General features: G+C 45.9%; 1 protein-coding gene across 4 annotated transcripts; it reads right to left on the bottom strand.

The window, feature by feature from the left end:
• Nucleotides 1-217: 217 nt before the first annotated feature.
• On the bottom strand, nucleotides 218-15,774 carry LOC120812659 (paired amphipathic helix protein Sin3a-like). Of its 4 annotated transcripts, XR_013454790.1 has the most exons (22): nucleotides 15,544-15,661; nucleotides 14,240-14,344; nucleotides 13,836-14,052; nucleotides 13,531-13,728; nucleotides 13,335-13,441; nucleotides 9,790-10,075; nucleotides 9,397-9,645; nucleotides 9,131-9,283; nucleotides 7,568-7,720; nucleotides 7,340-7,429; nucleotides 6,931-7,049; nucleotides 6,624-6,834; nucleotides 6,375-6,491; nucleotides 6,024-6,262; nucleotides 5,687-5,870; nucleotides 4,987-5,563; nucleotides 4,343-4,512; nucleotides 4,088-4,261; nucleotides 3,493-3,585; nucleotides 3,019-3,113; nucleotides 2,532-2,930; nucleotides 218-1,834 (listed from the first exon to the last, which is right to left on the bottom strand). XR_013454790.1 is itself a non-coding variant. In XM_078097440.1 (21 exons), the coding sequence occupies exons 2-21, from the start codon at nucleotides 14,019-14,021 to the stop codon at nucleotides 1,604-1,606; spliced, it is 3,825 nt and encodes a 1,274-aa protein (XP_077953566.1). In that variant the 5' UTR covers nucleotides 14,022-14,052; nucleotides 15,544-15,774; the 3' UTR covers nucleotides 218-1,603. The 4 variants fall into 4 exon arrangements, 2 of the variants coding, with proteins under 2 accessions (XP_077953566.1, XP_040024737.1); XR_013454791.1 differs by lacking the exon at nucleotides 14,240-14,344 and having other exon boundaries at nucleotides 15,544-15,774; XM_078097440.1 differs by lacking the exon at nucleotides 14,240-14,344 and having other exon boundaries at nucleotides 2,532-2,724; nucleotides 15,544-15,774.
• Between the last annotated feature and the right edge of the window lie 1,760 nt (nucleotides 15,775-17,534).

Below are 17,534 nucleotides of genomic sequence, written 5' to 3'. Positions count from 1 at the left end.
ACTTTGCAAATATAGCAGTAAAATAAATGTGAGAAGTTAAAATATCCTTTATCGTTTGAGAATCAGTAAGAGTATGGTTTGTTTCCCACATAATGTTATGGTAAAGTACATGTAGTTTCATTGACTCTTGGTCTCATTATTTTGGCTTTGCTGCCAGTCCACTGAAACACAAATGAATGAAGGTAAAATGGGAAAAAAAACTGCACAGAGGGCTCCGTAGGCTACAAATATCATTTTTATTATTACTTTAAATAACGTCCAAATAAATGGACTAAAGACATGCTCGTGTGACTTCTTCCATTATCTTTGCAGTTTAAAAACCGAAAGACCTGGATACATTTCTACTATTCCACATTTTTTACTACAGAAATTAAAAAGTAAATACATAAAGGAACACACAAAGGGTGAAAAAAACAGCTATTTCATAATCAACTCCCTTTGGTAAAAACTGTAATAAATGGTCTTGCATTTGTCTTTTTCATGTACATACTAACTTTAGTCATCCATCACTAAAGTCCACAGTAAGCTTGGAAAGTTTACTAGCACAACAACACAGATCTGTCATAAAAAGTCTGAGACTATATACAGTGTATTTACAACATGAGCGGCATGTGGACAGTCCTCCTAGAATGAGACCAGCGCGTGTGTGTGCGCGCGTACAAGCTAGTGTGTTGAGGGAATTTTAAAAAGGTTGACATCCAGGGCGGCGAGGATCATTTGTGTTAATAGAACTATACATATATATATCTATATAGATATATACACATACAAGACATATACTGGAATACACGTCAGTATCTCACATACAGGAACGTTACAACCTTACAGTCTGAGACCAAACAGTGTTGTGAGGTTGTGATTATTATTATTTTAGCTTTTGTAACAGTGCTGTTTGACGTAAACCCGACAGCCCAGTTTGAGGCTCAGGCACCGATTCTAATAATGCTGCCGTGTGTTTCCGAGGAGGAAGAGTGAGCCTCGTTGCGTTTTGTGATACGAACGTAATGGCAGGAATGTCAGAGTCACATCTCTCACGCTCTGTTGTGCTCCCATCCAAAACCCTCCAAACCCTCTTTCTAAATAAGTGCACTTGTCCACCATATTGTTTCTCCACGGATACTGTAGAAGAACACTAAACATAAAAGAAATCCCTGTATGATTGTTTCACCTCGGTGGGGCTTCGTACTCTGACGGACAAAATCTGTCACTTGAAAGAAATCAAAACCGAAGCTCGGTTGTGACAAAAGTACAAAAGAAAGCACCACTCCACCTCCGATGTGCCCATTGTGTACTTGGCAGCCAGTTAGAAGCTCAGGGGATGTGAGGAGCGGCTCAGAGTGCTGGTACGAGCTCCGGCCTGCGACTAGGTAGTGACAATTCACATGTTTTGGCACCAAAGGCCCTGTGGAAAAAATTGGGCCCAGCTAAAAACGCTGGTAAAATCAGTAATCCTGCCGCCCCGGGTGCAACGTACACGGCAGCCAGCTTAACTGTGCTCCCACGTCAACCCTAAAAACACATTAATGAGCCCTCGTCCCCGACCTCCACTCCCGAACCTGTTTCGACTTCAGACACGTCGACCTCCCTCCCGGTCGCCCCTCGGCTACGGCACCTTGCCGGGCGGGCCGTACTTGACGCGGTACTTGTTGATGTTGACGAAGTGCAGGACCTCCGGCTGGCGGCTGGTGGAGCAGGGCAGCAGGCCTTCACGCGCGTCGCCCATCAGCCACTTGTCGGTTTCGGCGGCCATGTCGCCGGTCACGTGCTCCTGGGCCCACGTGTCCACCCAGGCCTGGAAGCGCCTGTGCAGCCGCGTGCTCACCCGCTCGTGTGACTGCGGAGGAAGCGGGAGTTCGTTAAGGTGGACGACACAGACACGAGACAGACAGTCTGAACACTGAAGCTCAATGGACTGCACGGAGTTCTCAATGTCTGCAGAGCGAGATCACTCCCAAATCAGTGACAGTTAGAAATCCACTTTGGATTGAGCGAAACGTGGCGTTTGTATGTGACATTCATTTTGTATTACTTTTTTGCTAAACCAAGCTGAGCTGAACGGCTGCTGGCTGCATTTTTACATATTTAGATGTGAAAGTCACTATTGATACTTAAAACGCTTGTGTTTTTGTCAAACTATTCTCTTAACTCAACGGTTTGAACATGCAACAATCAGACTAACTGATAACAAAATGTATAAATCAAAATGTTTTGTTATGTGGCTGTATAATATATGGTACTGTTAGATTGCTGCAGATGAAAGACTAAACACTGTTAAATATGGATGAAAAACAATATTTAGTTTAAATAGAAAAAAACACATGATGTGAAATAGAAACATTTTTTTATCTCTCAAATATTATTTGATAATTACTTTAAGAAACCTGTCGCTTGGCCGCAGGCATTTTTCTGGAAACTTTTGGTTAAAGGATAGATTAGATTTTACGAAAGGTCAAACCTCGTTCTCGTATATCTAGAGCACAGACAGTGAGCCAAACTGAGTTCAAAAGAACAACGAGCGGGTTGTTCAGTACCTGGTGAGCTCGCAGCAGGGCAGTGTGTCTGTACATGTAATCCTCAGACTTAAAGACGTACACCATCTTGTAGGAGTTGAGTTTGAACATGCACTCCATTTTCTCCTTCTCCAGGGATTTCTTGCCACCCTCCAGCGCCTCTTTGTCCAGCTGCTCGCGGCCCTTCTGGTACTTCCGGATCCGTCTCAGATTCCTGGTCGCGAGCGCAAAGACACAACGTGATGAGAGCGACTGGCGGGAGGAGAGGAACGTGTGAGAACCAACCGATTGGAGTTCCTTCAATGAGGAGGACTCGTGTTCGACTTTGCCATCTGACCTTTACGTGAGCAGTGCCGTTTGGTTTACTGGGACACTGTCTGATGTTATGCAGTAAAATAAAAAGTCATCACCCTATGTTCTCTGCGTCAGAAGACATAAAACTGCTTTCACAATTCAAAAATATTATTACAATTTTGACCAAATCAAATGACCAGATGTGAAAACTCACCTGGGAAGAAAAACGGGCTTCTGAGCGAGGTGCTCCCTCAACTCGGGTGAGGTGGAATCTGGGTTCAAGTAGCGTCCAACATAATCCGACCAGTGCTGAGGACAAAGGACAGGCGCAACGCACAATCAAACACCGCTGCTTACACCAATATCACCAAAAGGTTGGAAATCCTTACTAGTCTTTCCACTCCAGCTGGAAAAGTAGACCCTCTTACCAGACAAAATGTGAAAACAGCTTTTATTTGCTGGATGTTTAGTTTCTTAATTAATATAAAGACGATACTCAAATGTAACAAGAGGGTGTGACATAAGCAGCCAATGAGAATCACTCTCTGCAACTAAACATCAATGTGGGAAGTCAGGACTAGTCAAAAGCCAAAAGTCCTTCTAATCCGGTCCCTCCGCCAGCCGTCACACTCCTGTTTCCTGACTGTCGCTGCGACAGGAAAGCTTCAAACGGAGCAGGATTTCTCACCTCTGCCTCCATGGGCTCGTCTGAGTTCTCCTCCTCGGTGTCCAGAAGCTCCACAGTGAGCTGCACCTGCAACCTGCTCCTCGAAAACATCACCTGAGAAAGTGACGAGGAGGAAACAAGTGTGAAGCGTGTGAAGCTTAATTCAAACAGTGTGTGAATTCTTTTTTTAAAAGACTAATATTTTCTGACCTGTGTGCATGCATCTACCATGATATGAATAGGAGTTTTTTCGGGGCAGTTGGCCTGCAGCAGTTTTTATACATAATCAGCGTGATTTAAAAATATCAGATTTTAATAATCTGTGAGCTGTAGACCTCGCATTGACATTCAACAGGCCAGCTGATTTGTTAATGTTCTATAAGTGAATTAATACGATTTTAGTGCATCATTTTGCAAACATGGAGAAGATTTATTGGTTGTACCCATACACAAATGTAAGAAATCCTCCTGCTTTCAGGTGATTAAAGACCTTCTAAAATGAACGATAGTTTCACAATTTTTGAAACGTGCGCGTGGTGTCATCATCCTAAATCCAATTGCATCACCTCCCCCACATCCTACATTTCCAGTGACCGTAGGAGCTTTCTGCGTTTACCTTGAAGCAGTTCTCATCCGACATGAGCTGCTCGGCTCTCCGCTGATACGTGGCCTCGGCGGGGCTCCGTGAGGACTGGGTGGACGCCGTCCCTCCGTTGGCACCGCTGGCGCTCTCCGAGAGGTAGAGGTCCGTTACCTGGATGCAGATCTCGTCACTCACGATGTGCTGGAGCTGGGTGGAGAGAAGGGATGGTTTTAAAACAGCCGTGTGACATGAGAGCCCTGCAGGGGGAGAGGACCGCGGGATGCTTGCCTGCCGGACGATGCTCTGGATGAGCTTGTCCATTGTGAAGGCCGTGTAAGCGTGAATGGTGAACATTTCCCTCAGGGAGTCTTCGTACTGGGAAGCCTCCATATTTCCATCCAGCAAATTCCTAACCATCTCCAAGAAGGCCGAGTAGTAATCCTCCACCTCGATGTCCACTGGAGAGAAGAGCAAAAGCAGAAGGTTGTTTTGATCGGCACATTTCCATCAACATTCTCCAGTAGGCGGTGCTCATTAAGGCAATAGTTCAATTTGACAAAATGAGTGATTTCTAGCTCAATATTCAGTATGTTTTTTAAGTTTCATTCACTAAATGAATTCATGTAATTTATACGAGTGAAACCCTTCATCATTTCTACTGCATTAATCCTACAAATATAGACCTTCTCTCAGAAAAAAGGACTAAAGTGGGAACATTTCCCATATGTCAGTAGACAAATAGAAAAAGGATCTTCTGTCCTTTAGTGGAAAGCAAAATAAAACGCTTCAGTCTGGTTCATGCTGAAAAGGGGCAGTTGTGGGAGATTTGGGCCGTAGTGACGTCGGCTTAATCGCGGAAATAACGACCCAAGCAAACAGAAAACCTCTTTCCGGTCCCTTAAACAACACGGAAACAGCCTGTCGTCACTCACTGGACTCCTTCAGTCGCAGCTGGGTGGCCGGATTGTCGCTCTTCTCCTTCGTCAGTCCCAGGACCTCCCTCTCCCAGTCCCGTTCTTTGATCTCCTCCTGGATCTGTCGCTCCGCCTGGCCGTACAGCCGCAGCAGGCGCGAGCACAGCGTCTGGTGCAGCCGCAGGAAGATGTACCAGTTGTTGTTGACGTAGAAGAGGTTGTATGCGTCGTCGTCGCAGCCGCGCAGCTTCTGGGCCGCCGTGTTGCTGAACAGCAGCTTGGACTTGGAGGGGCTCCCGCCGCCGGGAACGCAGTTGTACTTTTTGGACGCGCCTCCCTCCAGGCTCGTCTCCTCTTCATCCTCCTCCTCCAGCTCCTCCTCCACGTCGGAGAGCTCGCCCCTCTGGGAGAACAGCATGTCGGGGATGAAGTGGTAGATGATCTGTTTGATCTTGTACTTGTCTTCCCTCTCAATGCCGGTCTGCCGCTTGACGTGGTGGATGATGAGCGCCGCCGCGTCCTCCAGGATCTGGCTGTCCTCGTGCGCCAGCGTTAGCTGGGGCACGCCGTTCTCCTCGGACGCCTGCTCCTGGCGCTGCGGAGCGAGAACAAATCGATGGCAGTTTTTGGTGACGCCGACCTTGAGGCGAGTTTGGTTCTCAGATAGTTACGATATCACATTTTTGCATCAGCGCTGGTACAGAAGACAGGAACTCACCTCATCGTAGATGCTTTCGATTTCATTCAGCAGCGACTTGGATCGAAGCACTTTGGTGTCGTTCTGTTTGAAGTTGATGCCTTGGTGGTCGAGGGACTTGAGGTAATACTTCTCGTTCTGCTCCCTCCAGATCTTGTTGAAGCCTCGCTGGGCTTCCCGCCACTCTTCATCCTTGGTCTTTAACCTGGTCAGGGAAGAAGGCGGGAGACACACACACACTAAATGATAGAACTCTAGTTTAAGAGCAATCTCTCCAATAAAAAACTGCCCCTCTATCCAAATACACATATCGGCTTGTTAAAAGGATTTTGGAAAAAGGAGTGAGTTGGACTCGCACCTCTTCAACACGATGGGGACAGAAACCGCCGGGTTCTTCTTCAGGCCAGCGATGATGTTGGGCGCCTTGTCTCCGTATATCCTCTGGATGGCCTTGCGGTGCACGACCTCTGAAGAGCCGCCCAGCGTGTTGTCCAAGCGGAACTTGGCCTGCTCCTCCGCGGACATTCGGGACAACTTCCGCTGTACCGTCTCCAGCAGTCTGATAGTCGCCAGGTTTGTCTCCAGTACCACGTCCAACTGAGGGAGAGAAAACAGGGAGATTTTGTTCGGTATGTAGCGAAAGAAAGAATTCCCGAAGGAGGAAATTGCAGCGGTTTTTGTTGATGACAACAGATGGACGTCTTCTCACCTCAAAGCGTTCGTCCTCGCATCGGTAGATATGCTCCTCGTACTGAGTCTTCTTGGAGCTGACAAATGTAGAGTCCTCAGACCAGGAGGGGAAGGAGACCCAGGTGTCATTTAAGACCTGGGCAAAGCAGAAACAAACACAGAGTCATCTTTAAAGTCGAATTAGACCTTATCTACTGACATTAACAGCAGGACAACTCCTCTTGTAAAGAACTCAAAACCCATATTTCTCTTCTTTTCTCCCGCTCACCTCTTTACAAAGTGGAGTTCTGCCGGTGCACTTGGGATGTTGGTAGCTTTTGGGCAGAGCTCTGTAACTGGAACCCAGTCTCTTGCAGGAGGCGTAGTCTATCTCCATGGCGATGCCGTCGGTGGCCCTCTCCTTGGGGTACGCTTCGACGTGGGACATTTCCCGATATCCCAAGAAGTTTTTGAACCAGTTGAACAGCTCTGGGAATTTCCTGTTTGACAAATTAAAGTGAAAACATTTATATACATTAAGCTGTAAACAAATTAAATATTTGATTCTTCTCCAGGTGAGAGGACGACGTACTCACCCTAAAAAGGGCAACACCAGCTGAACTAGTTCCGCTCTGGAGATCACCTCCTGATTAAAGATGACCAGGCATCGCAGGAAGTTGTTGTAGGCTTCTGCACTTCGCAAGGCTTTGCGCACCTAAAGTGACAAATCAAAATTAAGAATAATGTGTGTGTTACATAAAACAATTAGAGAACCGCAACAAAACTGAGTCGTTGTTATCGTGGAAAACTGTACTTGACCGAAGCGGTACGAATATGAAACTATAGATAACCAATTATTAGACACGTGATGAGACAAATAGCTATGAAACATTTGTAATTCTTTCTTAGTAACAGAGTTATTTTCTTCTGCCTTCGAATTCATTTAGTTAACGTTTTCTTTCACATTCACACAAACATGAGACACAGCACACATGAAAAAGTCACCTTCTCAAAGAAGAGAGATTCTGTTCCGATGCCCTGCTTGCTGGCCTCCGGCCCGGAGGAATCTTTCAAATTCAATAACTTGGGCTTCTTCTGTGGGGTCACCAGAGTAGCAGAGAGAAGACATCGGTTGAGTCATTTAAAAGAACAAAAAACACACAGGAGGGGAAGATAAAAGGAAGCCGGAGGGGACTGTGGCGTCGGCGGTAAGCGAGGATTGCTGGCGTGCACCTTGGCAGGGGCCGTGGTCCCGGGAGCCGGATGACGGCGGATCTGGCAGCCGTTCTGATTGGGCCTCTGTTTGTTGTTGAGCTGCAGCTTGGCGGTGCCGCCGTGGTCGTTCCGTACCGACTCGGCCTTCTCAGCTGTGGTCTTACTCAGCAGCTACAAGGAATACACAACGCTGATTAAGATCCAGGGGGGGGGGGGGGGTACATGAATTGACTCTGGATCTCCACAGTGGGATTATTCCAGCAGGTCACAGTGTTGTATGCTGAATGGTGTAAAGCAGCGGTTCCCAAACTCAAGAATGCCGCGGCCCACTTTGAAATCTGAAAATCTTTAGCGGCCCACCCAAACCTTTAATCACAACTCTGATCAAAACATAAACTAGGGATGATTAAATGACCTTAAGAATTTAACCGATTAAAAATGTATTAACCGACAATGTATGTTTTGTATACCATTTTCTCCGGAGCTCGTGTGCCGTGTTTTCCGCACAATAAGGCGCATAAGATACTGCAGTCTATCAGCGCAAATCACTGTCAAAATTCGAGAGCGCAAATCAGGTTGATGCGCGCACGTAAATCAACCATCCGCCAGCAAAAGTCCGTCTCGCGCGAGGTATTTGCTCGCTTGCAAAACGTGAACTTCATCGCTCGCGATCGAAGGTGTTTTCTACGCGCTCGCTGTTGTTCTTTCTGACAGTAAGGGGGCGGAGCCAGTCACCATGGTGTCTACATCCGACTGGTTACAAACCCCGTCTTTGGATTGGCTGGAGTGATGCATTCACACAACAAAAGCCCATTTCCGCACTAAAGAAAGGAGATAGAAAGTCAAAATAATGAGATAAAACGTTGTCAAAACACAAACGACACCTTTATGTAACCGTAGTGAACCGTAGATGACAACCGGCTACAACCATCATTTACCATCATTACCGGCACATTAAGACCAATGCGTCCAGCTCGCAGACCGGCTGGTGATTTGCCGCCGTAGCAGTCAAACGTTTGGCAATGGAGGGGGTGTGGGGAGGTGGAGACGGTACTTTCAGGGTCCGATCGATGTCGCGAGGTGCGTCCGCTCCCGCTGCCCTCTCGCCATCGACGCCTTAAATCTTCGGCTGCTTTTAGAATAACTTATTTTCCCCGTTAAGATGGTTCAGCTACTGTAGAGAAAAGGGAGCCGTCTCTCGCTCTTTAATCTCATTATGTGTTCGGCAAGAACGACAGCTTTGTTTCTCCGACGTGCCCTGAAAGCAGCTCCATATCTCACGCGCTTGAGCGCCGCTCAGAATCTCGCCGTCGTAGACGAGCTTTGTCATGTTTGGCAGAGCGCCTTGAGCGCCGTGCACAACCAGTATGGATCAACCCATTAACCAATCTGTTCGTTTAAATTGTTTCTGCTTCATCAATTAATGTTTCACATAACTAACGTGCCGCATCATACATATTTTTATATTAATTTCAAACTTTTCAAAATTAGTAGTAATTAGCAGTACCTTCGCGGCCCACACTTTGGGAATCGCTGGTGTAAAGTATCTAAATAAGAGAGGGAAACTAAACTGAAGCTCACCACCGAACTGTTGGCATCGGGGAGAAATTGCCCAAACTCTGAGAGCAGGTCCTCCTGGTTCTTGAAGAGTCGAGCCACCTGAGCGTACACCTCCTGCTCCGTCAGGGCTGGGGTGTAGTTCCCACCGGCCTCCTTGGCGTTGCGCTGCTCCTTCTGTAGCGGAGAAGCACACGTTCACCGTGAATTTAGCGCTGGACGTGAGTAACACCAGAGGGCACAAAGGCATCTCATCAACTTTGGAAATCTCACACCATTGCATCACTGACCTGGTACGTGTGGAGGATCTCCAGGAAAGCTTTGTAGATGTCGGGCTGGCCCTGGAAGCGGTTCTTGATCTTGTTGACGTAGTTGATGGCGTGGTTGAACTCCACCGGCTGATTGTTCGGCATGGGCGGCCCCGTGGGGGTCCCGCTGAGCGGCGGCAGGAGCAGCATGGGCGGGGAGCGAGGGGAGGTGTACGCGGGGATGGACGGATTGCTCTGGCTGCTCGGCGTCGATGCCTGGGGCGGAAGAGGCTGGGAGGGGCCACAAAGTGAAGAGCGTTGAGACGTATTTAACTAACCAAAAAAAAAACGATTAGAAAACATTTTAAACCCGTGGAGGCGGGACTAACATTACATACGGAGTGAGCTCGTCACTCCATTGTCTGTCACATTCACCTTGCTCATCTTGGCAGGGGAGGGCTGCGTCGGGGGGGGCAGGGCCGTGGTGGCCGGGAGCTGGGGCGGATGGAGGGTCGCCGCTCCCGTTATGGGGATGTTTTGGACTGAAATGCCATGCGGGGTGATGTGGTGGATCTGACCGGGCGTGGTCACGTTGACCAGGTCGGCGCTCTGGACCTCGATCTTGTAGCCAGGTGGCAGGAAGGTGTTGAAGCCCATAATGAGGTCGGGATGACCTTTGAAGAGCTGCGACACTCTGCTGATGACCCCGGGGGTGTCAATGCTGGAAGAAATATAGATAGATAAATAGAGTAAATCAATTCACATGAATTCCTTGTTCAAAAGACAGATGGGAATAGAAATAACTCAAAAAATCTAAGCGTGCTAATCTGTTACATTAAGTCTGAAATGTAGGAACTAATTTATAGAACAGTGAAGGATTGTTGCCTCTAAACTCTGAAATTCACTTCTTAATTAATCAAACTAGTAACTCTTTCTGTCGTATGTTTCCACTTAAAAGCAGGGGTCACCAACCTTTTTGAACCTGAGGGCTACTTCATGGGTACTGAGTCATACGAAGGGCACCCATTTTGATACACTCTTCTGAAATAACAAAGTTTCTCTCTTTGCCTTTAGTTATATATTATTAATGATTAATGATACTCATCTATGTGACACTAATCATTTTACAAAATAATCTTTTACATTTCATGAATACTCTATTGAACACCATTTTCCGAATTTAAATCCACAACATTTCATGTGAAAAATCTTTTTATTTCACTTGCTAGTGACAAACCCTTTTAACAAATCATTAACTATGTATTGCAACTTGTTTGAAAAAGTTATCAATTATGTAATGTTTAAGAAAATCAACTTACATATTTTCAAATACATCTAATCGCATTTTGAACTAATGACAAAGTCTGCTGAATTTTTACAAAATGATTACATTACATCTGTTACATTTCACTAACCCTATTAAATTGAACACAATGTATCCTATTTTTGATTCAGCTTTGCAACTGACATCACCTGGTATCTGTTTCTTTGTTAGTGGGAAGACTGGCATTGCATGCTGTTCACCAGTGTATTGTAGTCTGGTGTGTAACTTGACACTGCAACTCTGAGTGAGTCTTGCAGGTGTGAGGCGGGTTCTGTGTTTGTTCTTGATGACGTTCATGTCAGAAAACGCTGATTCACAGAGATAGGTTGAACCGAACAGGCCGGCAACCTTCATAGCTGCTGTGCTTACACCACAGTACTTTTCTGTGTCAACAAGGCTCCAAAGGTTTGGTGCAGCCTGGTGGGCTTTGAGGTGCAGGTCATTTAGAAATGTTACAATTTCAATCTCCACCTGTGCAGCATCCAAGTTGAACGTTGCACTTAGTTGCTCAGCAATGTCAGTTATGTCCTTGTTCATGAAAGGTTTGGAGATGAATGAGATACATGGCTCAAGCTGATCAAGGTCACAAAACCTATCCTTGTCCAAGTCTGTTTATGACTTGGCAGTACTTTTCTGAAACTTTGTCCATTGCCTCAGATGCAGAAGCATTGTCTTTCAGCACCGATCGCACAGAGGGAAAGTGCAGCATTTTTTTTCTCTGTAAATGCACAGAGAAAATGTTCATCTTGGCTTGAAATGCATTTAAAGCACTTATCATGTCAACAACAGTCTTACCTTTGCCTTGCAGCTTGCTGTTCAAGTGGTTTAGTTTCCCAGTGATGTCCGTTAAAAATGCAAGGTCAAGTGTCCACTCTGTGTCCTCTAGCAGCGAGACGTTTTCCCCTTTGGACTGCATGAACTCCTTGATTTCACCCAAAAGTAGGGGTGTAACGATTCATTCACTGAATCGATTAATCGATTTATATTCCTGCGATCCAACTGAATCGATCTGTGCTCTGCAAATTGGCATTCCGGACGACATATATCGATTACAAATCGATTGAAATAGTACATAATCGATTGTATCAATACTTGGAAACTTTTTAGCTTTTGCAAACACTGAGGTGTTCTAAATAAGTTGGTCGCTGTTTGTAGAATATGTAGAAGCCAAATAAAAAACCACGGAAACACGACGAATCTTTCCGGCCATCTACTAAGGCGCCGTGGGATTAAACAACGCCGACAGTCAGGCGCCTCTAGCAGCGTCACCGCAGCAGCAGCAGGTAACTCCAGCTCTGCAGACACATCAGACCTCGCCAGCACCAAACTCAGCATCACAGTAACAATTGCCAAGTTTAGCTGTAAAGACATGCGGCCCTACAATGTGGTTGAAAATCCGGGGTTCTGTAAATTGATCCAAACATTGTGTAATTATTGTGTAATGTTTACATTGAAAATGGCACCTGATTCAAATAAAAGGTCAATACATTTGCCATTAATTGTTGTTTGCTTGTTTATAATATCCATAATTAATTTAAACCTGATTTCCTTACAAGAAACAACAGGGATCTCACAAACTTTGCCTGCACTGTCCAGTAAAGTTACTGAATCGATTTCAAGTCACTGAATCGAATCAGATCGAATCGTTCTAAATTAACCCAGATCGTCCATGAATCGAATCGGCAACCATGAATCGCGATTCGAATCGAAGTTAAAATGAATCGTTACACCCCTAGTAAAAAATAATTCTTCCTCCCATTCACTGTGAAAATGACAAGTTCTCTTCCTTTTTTCTGCCATGTTTTTTGGGGTAAGAATGTGCGTTCAGCTCCGCATCATTGCTTTGAACTAGAATAGGTCAGAGTTCGACTAAATTATCAAAACTCTCATGTATTATACAAATATTTTTAATTATTTTATTTTAAATATCTGGTCATTTTTATATACATATAAATGCAAGTGTGATAAAAAAAATTATTCATTTTGAAATTAATTTAATTTTTTTTAGACCGCTCACTAGTGGTGAGTTGTGCTATTTTTAGAACAGGCCTGCGGGCGCCTCATATGGTCCTTGCGGGCAACCTGGTGCACGCGGGCACTGGGTTGTTGACAACTGACTTAAAGCATAGTTTTACTCACACGTCTCTGGGTTGTGACCCTACAAAATCAGTCCCAGATTATTTATTTTCCCAATCTGACAGTTGCAACTTTCAACTGCAGCTTGCTCTAACTGAGAGACGAGGCGAGAGGCATTCAAAGGGCTCCAACATTGTGGGACATTAAGAGTTTTACAAAAATCTCGACCAGTGTGTGACCTCTGAACTTTAGACTGTTGAATGACAACTTCTGCGACGGAGACAGGAGAATGGCCGTTCTCGGTAAAGGAGGACAGTGAATATAAACAAACTGTCTTTATGGAAGCTTGAAAATGATTATTTTCCAGAAGTAAAAGACGGGGTTTTTTGGGGCACATCGAAATCATTATTAAATGATTAAAATCGAATTAACTTCTGCAAGTTGGAGATAAGCAAGGTTATTCTGCTTTTTATTACTATAAAGGGCCATGCAAATCGTTACTGGTACAATCCTGATCAAGTTAGAACAGAGCAAGTTGTAACTTAATGAATGAACATTTCAAACCAAAAGGTGGCCTCACCTTTGAGACTTGAACTCTTTCATTATGTCCAGAAAGTCGTTGTAGACCTGAGGCTGGTTGCCAAACTGCAGTTTCACTTGATCCAAGTAAGACAGAGCATCTTCTACCTTTAAGACAGAGAGGAGGAAAAGTCAGTTTCATCAGCCTGCCAATCTGATTTTTAAAACAAAATTAAAATAAAAAGGGGCTGACTGACCTTGAGCCTCTGGAACTGTTGGCCCTGTGGGGAGGCCTGAGGAGCAGCTGTATGGCTGTGCCCGGACATCACCGAGGGCCCAAGGGACTGGACTGCTGGGCCGTGGTGGTGGGACCCCACGTGGATGGTGGGGTTCGGGGTGTGCGAATGCCCGCCGCTGTTCTGGGCCACGTTAGAAACCTGGGAGAGCAGAGACACCTGTGACAACGATGGGAAGAAGTTAAAACTTTAGTAAATCTGTGGCCTGTGACTTAAAGCTGCATTTAAGCTTAAAGTTGATCTGCAGGTTGAAAAGCAGAGTTCACCTGGTATGCCTGGGGGACGGAGTACTGGGGGCCTGCTGTGGGCTGCATGTTGTCAGACACGGCCTCATACACCGCCGGGGGAGGAGCGGGGGCGAGGACGCGGTGCTGGAAGGCCTCCGCGTTGCCAGCTAGGCGCCGCTGCTGGGATGCAAAAAACGTTTCCTGATCCGCCAGTCGCCGCTTCATTATGAACACATTCTGGTGAGAGCCGAGTGACCTGCAAACCAACGAGAACAAGCATCTTATTTGATTCATTGACGTGTGATGCTGCACGGCAGTTTTAGTTTGTGCTATAGCGTACTAGGAACTAGGTCAATGTAAGATTAGGTTTGAGTGTGTCTGATTCAACTTTAACGTCAACTTTAAACTTGCAGAAGTCTTGAGACTTTCTGGCAGCAACAAACCTAGAATTTGACATTCAAAAGATGTGCTGTGTGGCCCCAGCCCCCAAACCTGAAGCTCCATCCTTCTATGTGGGCAACCACAGAGCAGCAGCATCAGGCAAAAGGCTGCTGCAGAGAGGGTGGAGCAACAGGATGCAAAACAGAACAAGTTTATGTGTGCATACGATTGGCAAAACAAGTTGCTGCTTGTTTTATTTTCATACATTTTATACTCCTAGTTATAAATAACGGTTTAATTACTTATTACTTGTTTTGTGTAAATCGATTTTCAACATATTGGAACTGCATAACATGCAATAAACACTAAAGCTGCTCAGAACAGTTGTAGGTTGATTAATACATATTATTATTAATGTATAACATATATAAATTACGCGCTAAGTTGATGGCTAAATCCATCGAGTTGTTAACTTCACTGAACGCATTTGATTGGCTGCTGAGACTGCGAACTCAACACACAGCCTACGTCATCGATGCAACAAACAGGTGCTGTGGGAGCAACGCGGTCGGCCGGCCGTCCCACAGCTTCATAAGCATCGGAACAAATTCCGAGAAGACAGATCGATAGAAACCCAACGGAGCAAGAATGTATTACGTTCCATTACGAGCAGAAGTGACACAATGGCCTTCTGCAAAAAGTCTACTTGGGTGTCGCTCCAAAAGGAAGCGAGGCTGCAGCATTCACAGAAGCCTCGACTTCACCCGGTGCCGTAACGCTATTAGCCACGCAACCGACTAATACGCCCAACTTATGTCCGTTAACAGCCGTTAGTTGACCACGGCGCTTCGTCGTCCACTTTTACGGCCTAACGAAGCACCGACCTCGAGTTACAGCGCGACGCTTCCCCCCCTCGCCCGCCATTTAGAGCGTGGCGCAGAGACCGCCGCACATTACACCCCACCTCAGGGAGGAGGGAAGGAAGTGGCCGCATATGCAGCTTCACGGTGTACGAAAGCATTTCTCTCTTATTTTCGACACCGGGAACTCGTTTTGTCGACTCGGTCTGTGAGCTGCCAGTTAGCTGCTAGCTAGCTAATGTAAACAACACGAGTGGTCCCGACGCCGCGCAACGTCCGGGGCTACGCACATGCAGCTAACAGTTAGTCTGTTTCAGCAAAGCATATAGCCACCTGAAGCCACTTTTAGCTATCGATTCATAAGGGAACCTTTATCGGATGTAGTTTCGAGTGAGCGCCACCCAAATAAAAGCCGATTCCCTGTGTGGTGTACTCAAAACGTCCGCTAACGTTAGTGATGTAGCTAAAGCTGCGTTAGCTTGCTGAATGGATTCAGCTGAACTCACCCCTCTCCCAAATAGCAACTTAAGATCCCAACGGATATTTCGATAATCCGATATTTCTGGTGCAAGCGCTACGACTCTGGTGCCAAAGTGTGTTCTTATAGCAACTGATCAGTGGCATGTGATTTAAAAATAAACAATTCAAGCGGTGGGCTGCAAAGTGAAAAGCTCACAGAGAGAGGAAAACAATCTCCGTTCGGTTTGGTCTGAAAGTGAGGCGGGGTTTCCACATATAACCCCGCCCCCATAGAGGCATCATTGGTCAGTTCGTTTAGAGCAGCGATTCCCAAAGTGTGCGCCGCGAAGGTACTGCAGGTGGGCCGCGAGAGGTCATTTACAATAAATAAATAAAGTTTTTTAATTTTCAATTTTTAAAAGTTTGAAATTAATATAAAAATATGTATAATGCGGCATATTAGGTATGTGAAACATTAGTTGATGAAGCACAAACAATTTCAACGGACAGATTAATAAAACAATAAGGCTCTCGCTCGAAACGGCTGCTCTTGTCCGCCTGTCGTTGTTCAACAAATGGGGCGCCCTTTGTAATATTAAGTAAATAAAGTAAATATACTGCATTTTCCACACTCCAAGGCACACTTAAAAGGCTTTAATTTTCTCAAAAAACGACAGTGCCTTATAATCCGGACCGCCTTATATATATGGATCAATTGGTTGATCCATACTGGTTGTACACGGCACTCAAGGCGCTCTGCCAAACACGGCAAAGCTCGGTCTACAACGGCGAGATGCTGAGCGGCGCTCAAGCGTGTGAGGTATGGAGCTTGTTCCAGGGCGCGTCAGAGAAACAAATCTGTCGTTCTTTCCGAGCACAGATTAAAGAGCGAGAGACGGCGCCCTTTTCTTTACAGTAGCGGAACCATCTTAACGGGGAAAATAAGTTATTCTAAAAGCAGCCGAAGATTTAAGGCGTGGATGGCGAGGGGGGCAGCGGGGGCGGGCGCACCTCGCAGTATCGATCGGACCCTGAAAGCACCGTCTCCACCTTACTGTCAAAAAGAACAACAGCGAGCGAGTAGAAAACTCCTTCGAGCGCGAGCAGAGATTCTCCTCGCGAGCAACGAAGTTCACGTTTTGCAAACGAGCAAATACCTCGCGGAGACAAACTTTTGCTCGCGGATGTTTGATTTTGGTTAAATTCTAAAGGTCCTTTAATCATTATGTTTTGATCAGAGTTGTGGTTAAAGGTTTAGGTGGGCCGCGAAAGATTTTCAGATTTCAAATTGGGCCGCGGCATTCTTGAGTTTGGGAATCGCTGGTTTAGAGTATCCACGAAAGGGCGGGGCGAAGGACTCGGCTTGTGAGTCCAAACTGTCAATCAAGATTTTTTTCTCGCACTGCCACCATGCACGCCCATTTTGATTTGAAGCGCTGACATTTAATTGTCTAAGTACGACACGTACCAGTGAGTTTCTTTTAGTCGGCGCTGTATGCGTCCATCTTTATTAGTGCATATTCACTTCTGCGCATAAACGCGCACCTTGATGACCTCATCACAACATGACAGACATGTGAACCGGAAGTATCCAAGATACTACAAACCAAACTACGTCCTTTACGGAGCCTCACATTTCCGTTTTCATAGTCCGATACCGCCAGGGCTGTAGTGGAGGGTAAACGCACGTAAACGCCGTTTATGCACCTCTAGAATTTGGAAATAGCGTTTACGCACCTATAAATAGCGTTTACGCACCTCAAAGTGGCGTTTACGCACCTCAAAGTTCCCTGCGCCTTGTATTCTTCCGTTGGAATAATCCGAAATAAACCTGGTGTAATTTTAAAACAGCTAAGACTACGTTTCCTGTTGTTGAACATATAAACGCCGTAGTCTGAATCATTTTCATCTGCGCTGTATTACGGTCTGTGACCATCCAATCAGTGCCTTGCGGCTGCAGCAGCGACACCAATCAGGATCCAGGAGGTACACGCTGTGGATCATCCCAGTGGTCCCCAACCTTTCTTACCTCACGGAC

Source organism: Gasterosteus aculeatus, chromosome Y, assembly GCF_964276395.1.
Source record: "Gasterosteus aculeatus chromosome Y, fGasAcu3.hap1.1, whole genome shotgun sequence".
NCBI lineage: Eukaryota > Metazoa > Chordata > Actinopteri > Perciformes > Gasterosteidae > Gasterosteus > Gasterosteus aculeatus.
The sequence above is the reverse complement of the archived record's forward strand: the minus strand, read 5'-3'. Positions and strand labels throughout refer to the sequence as shown.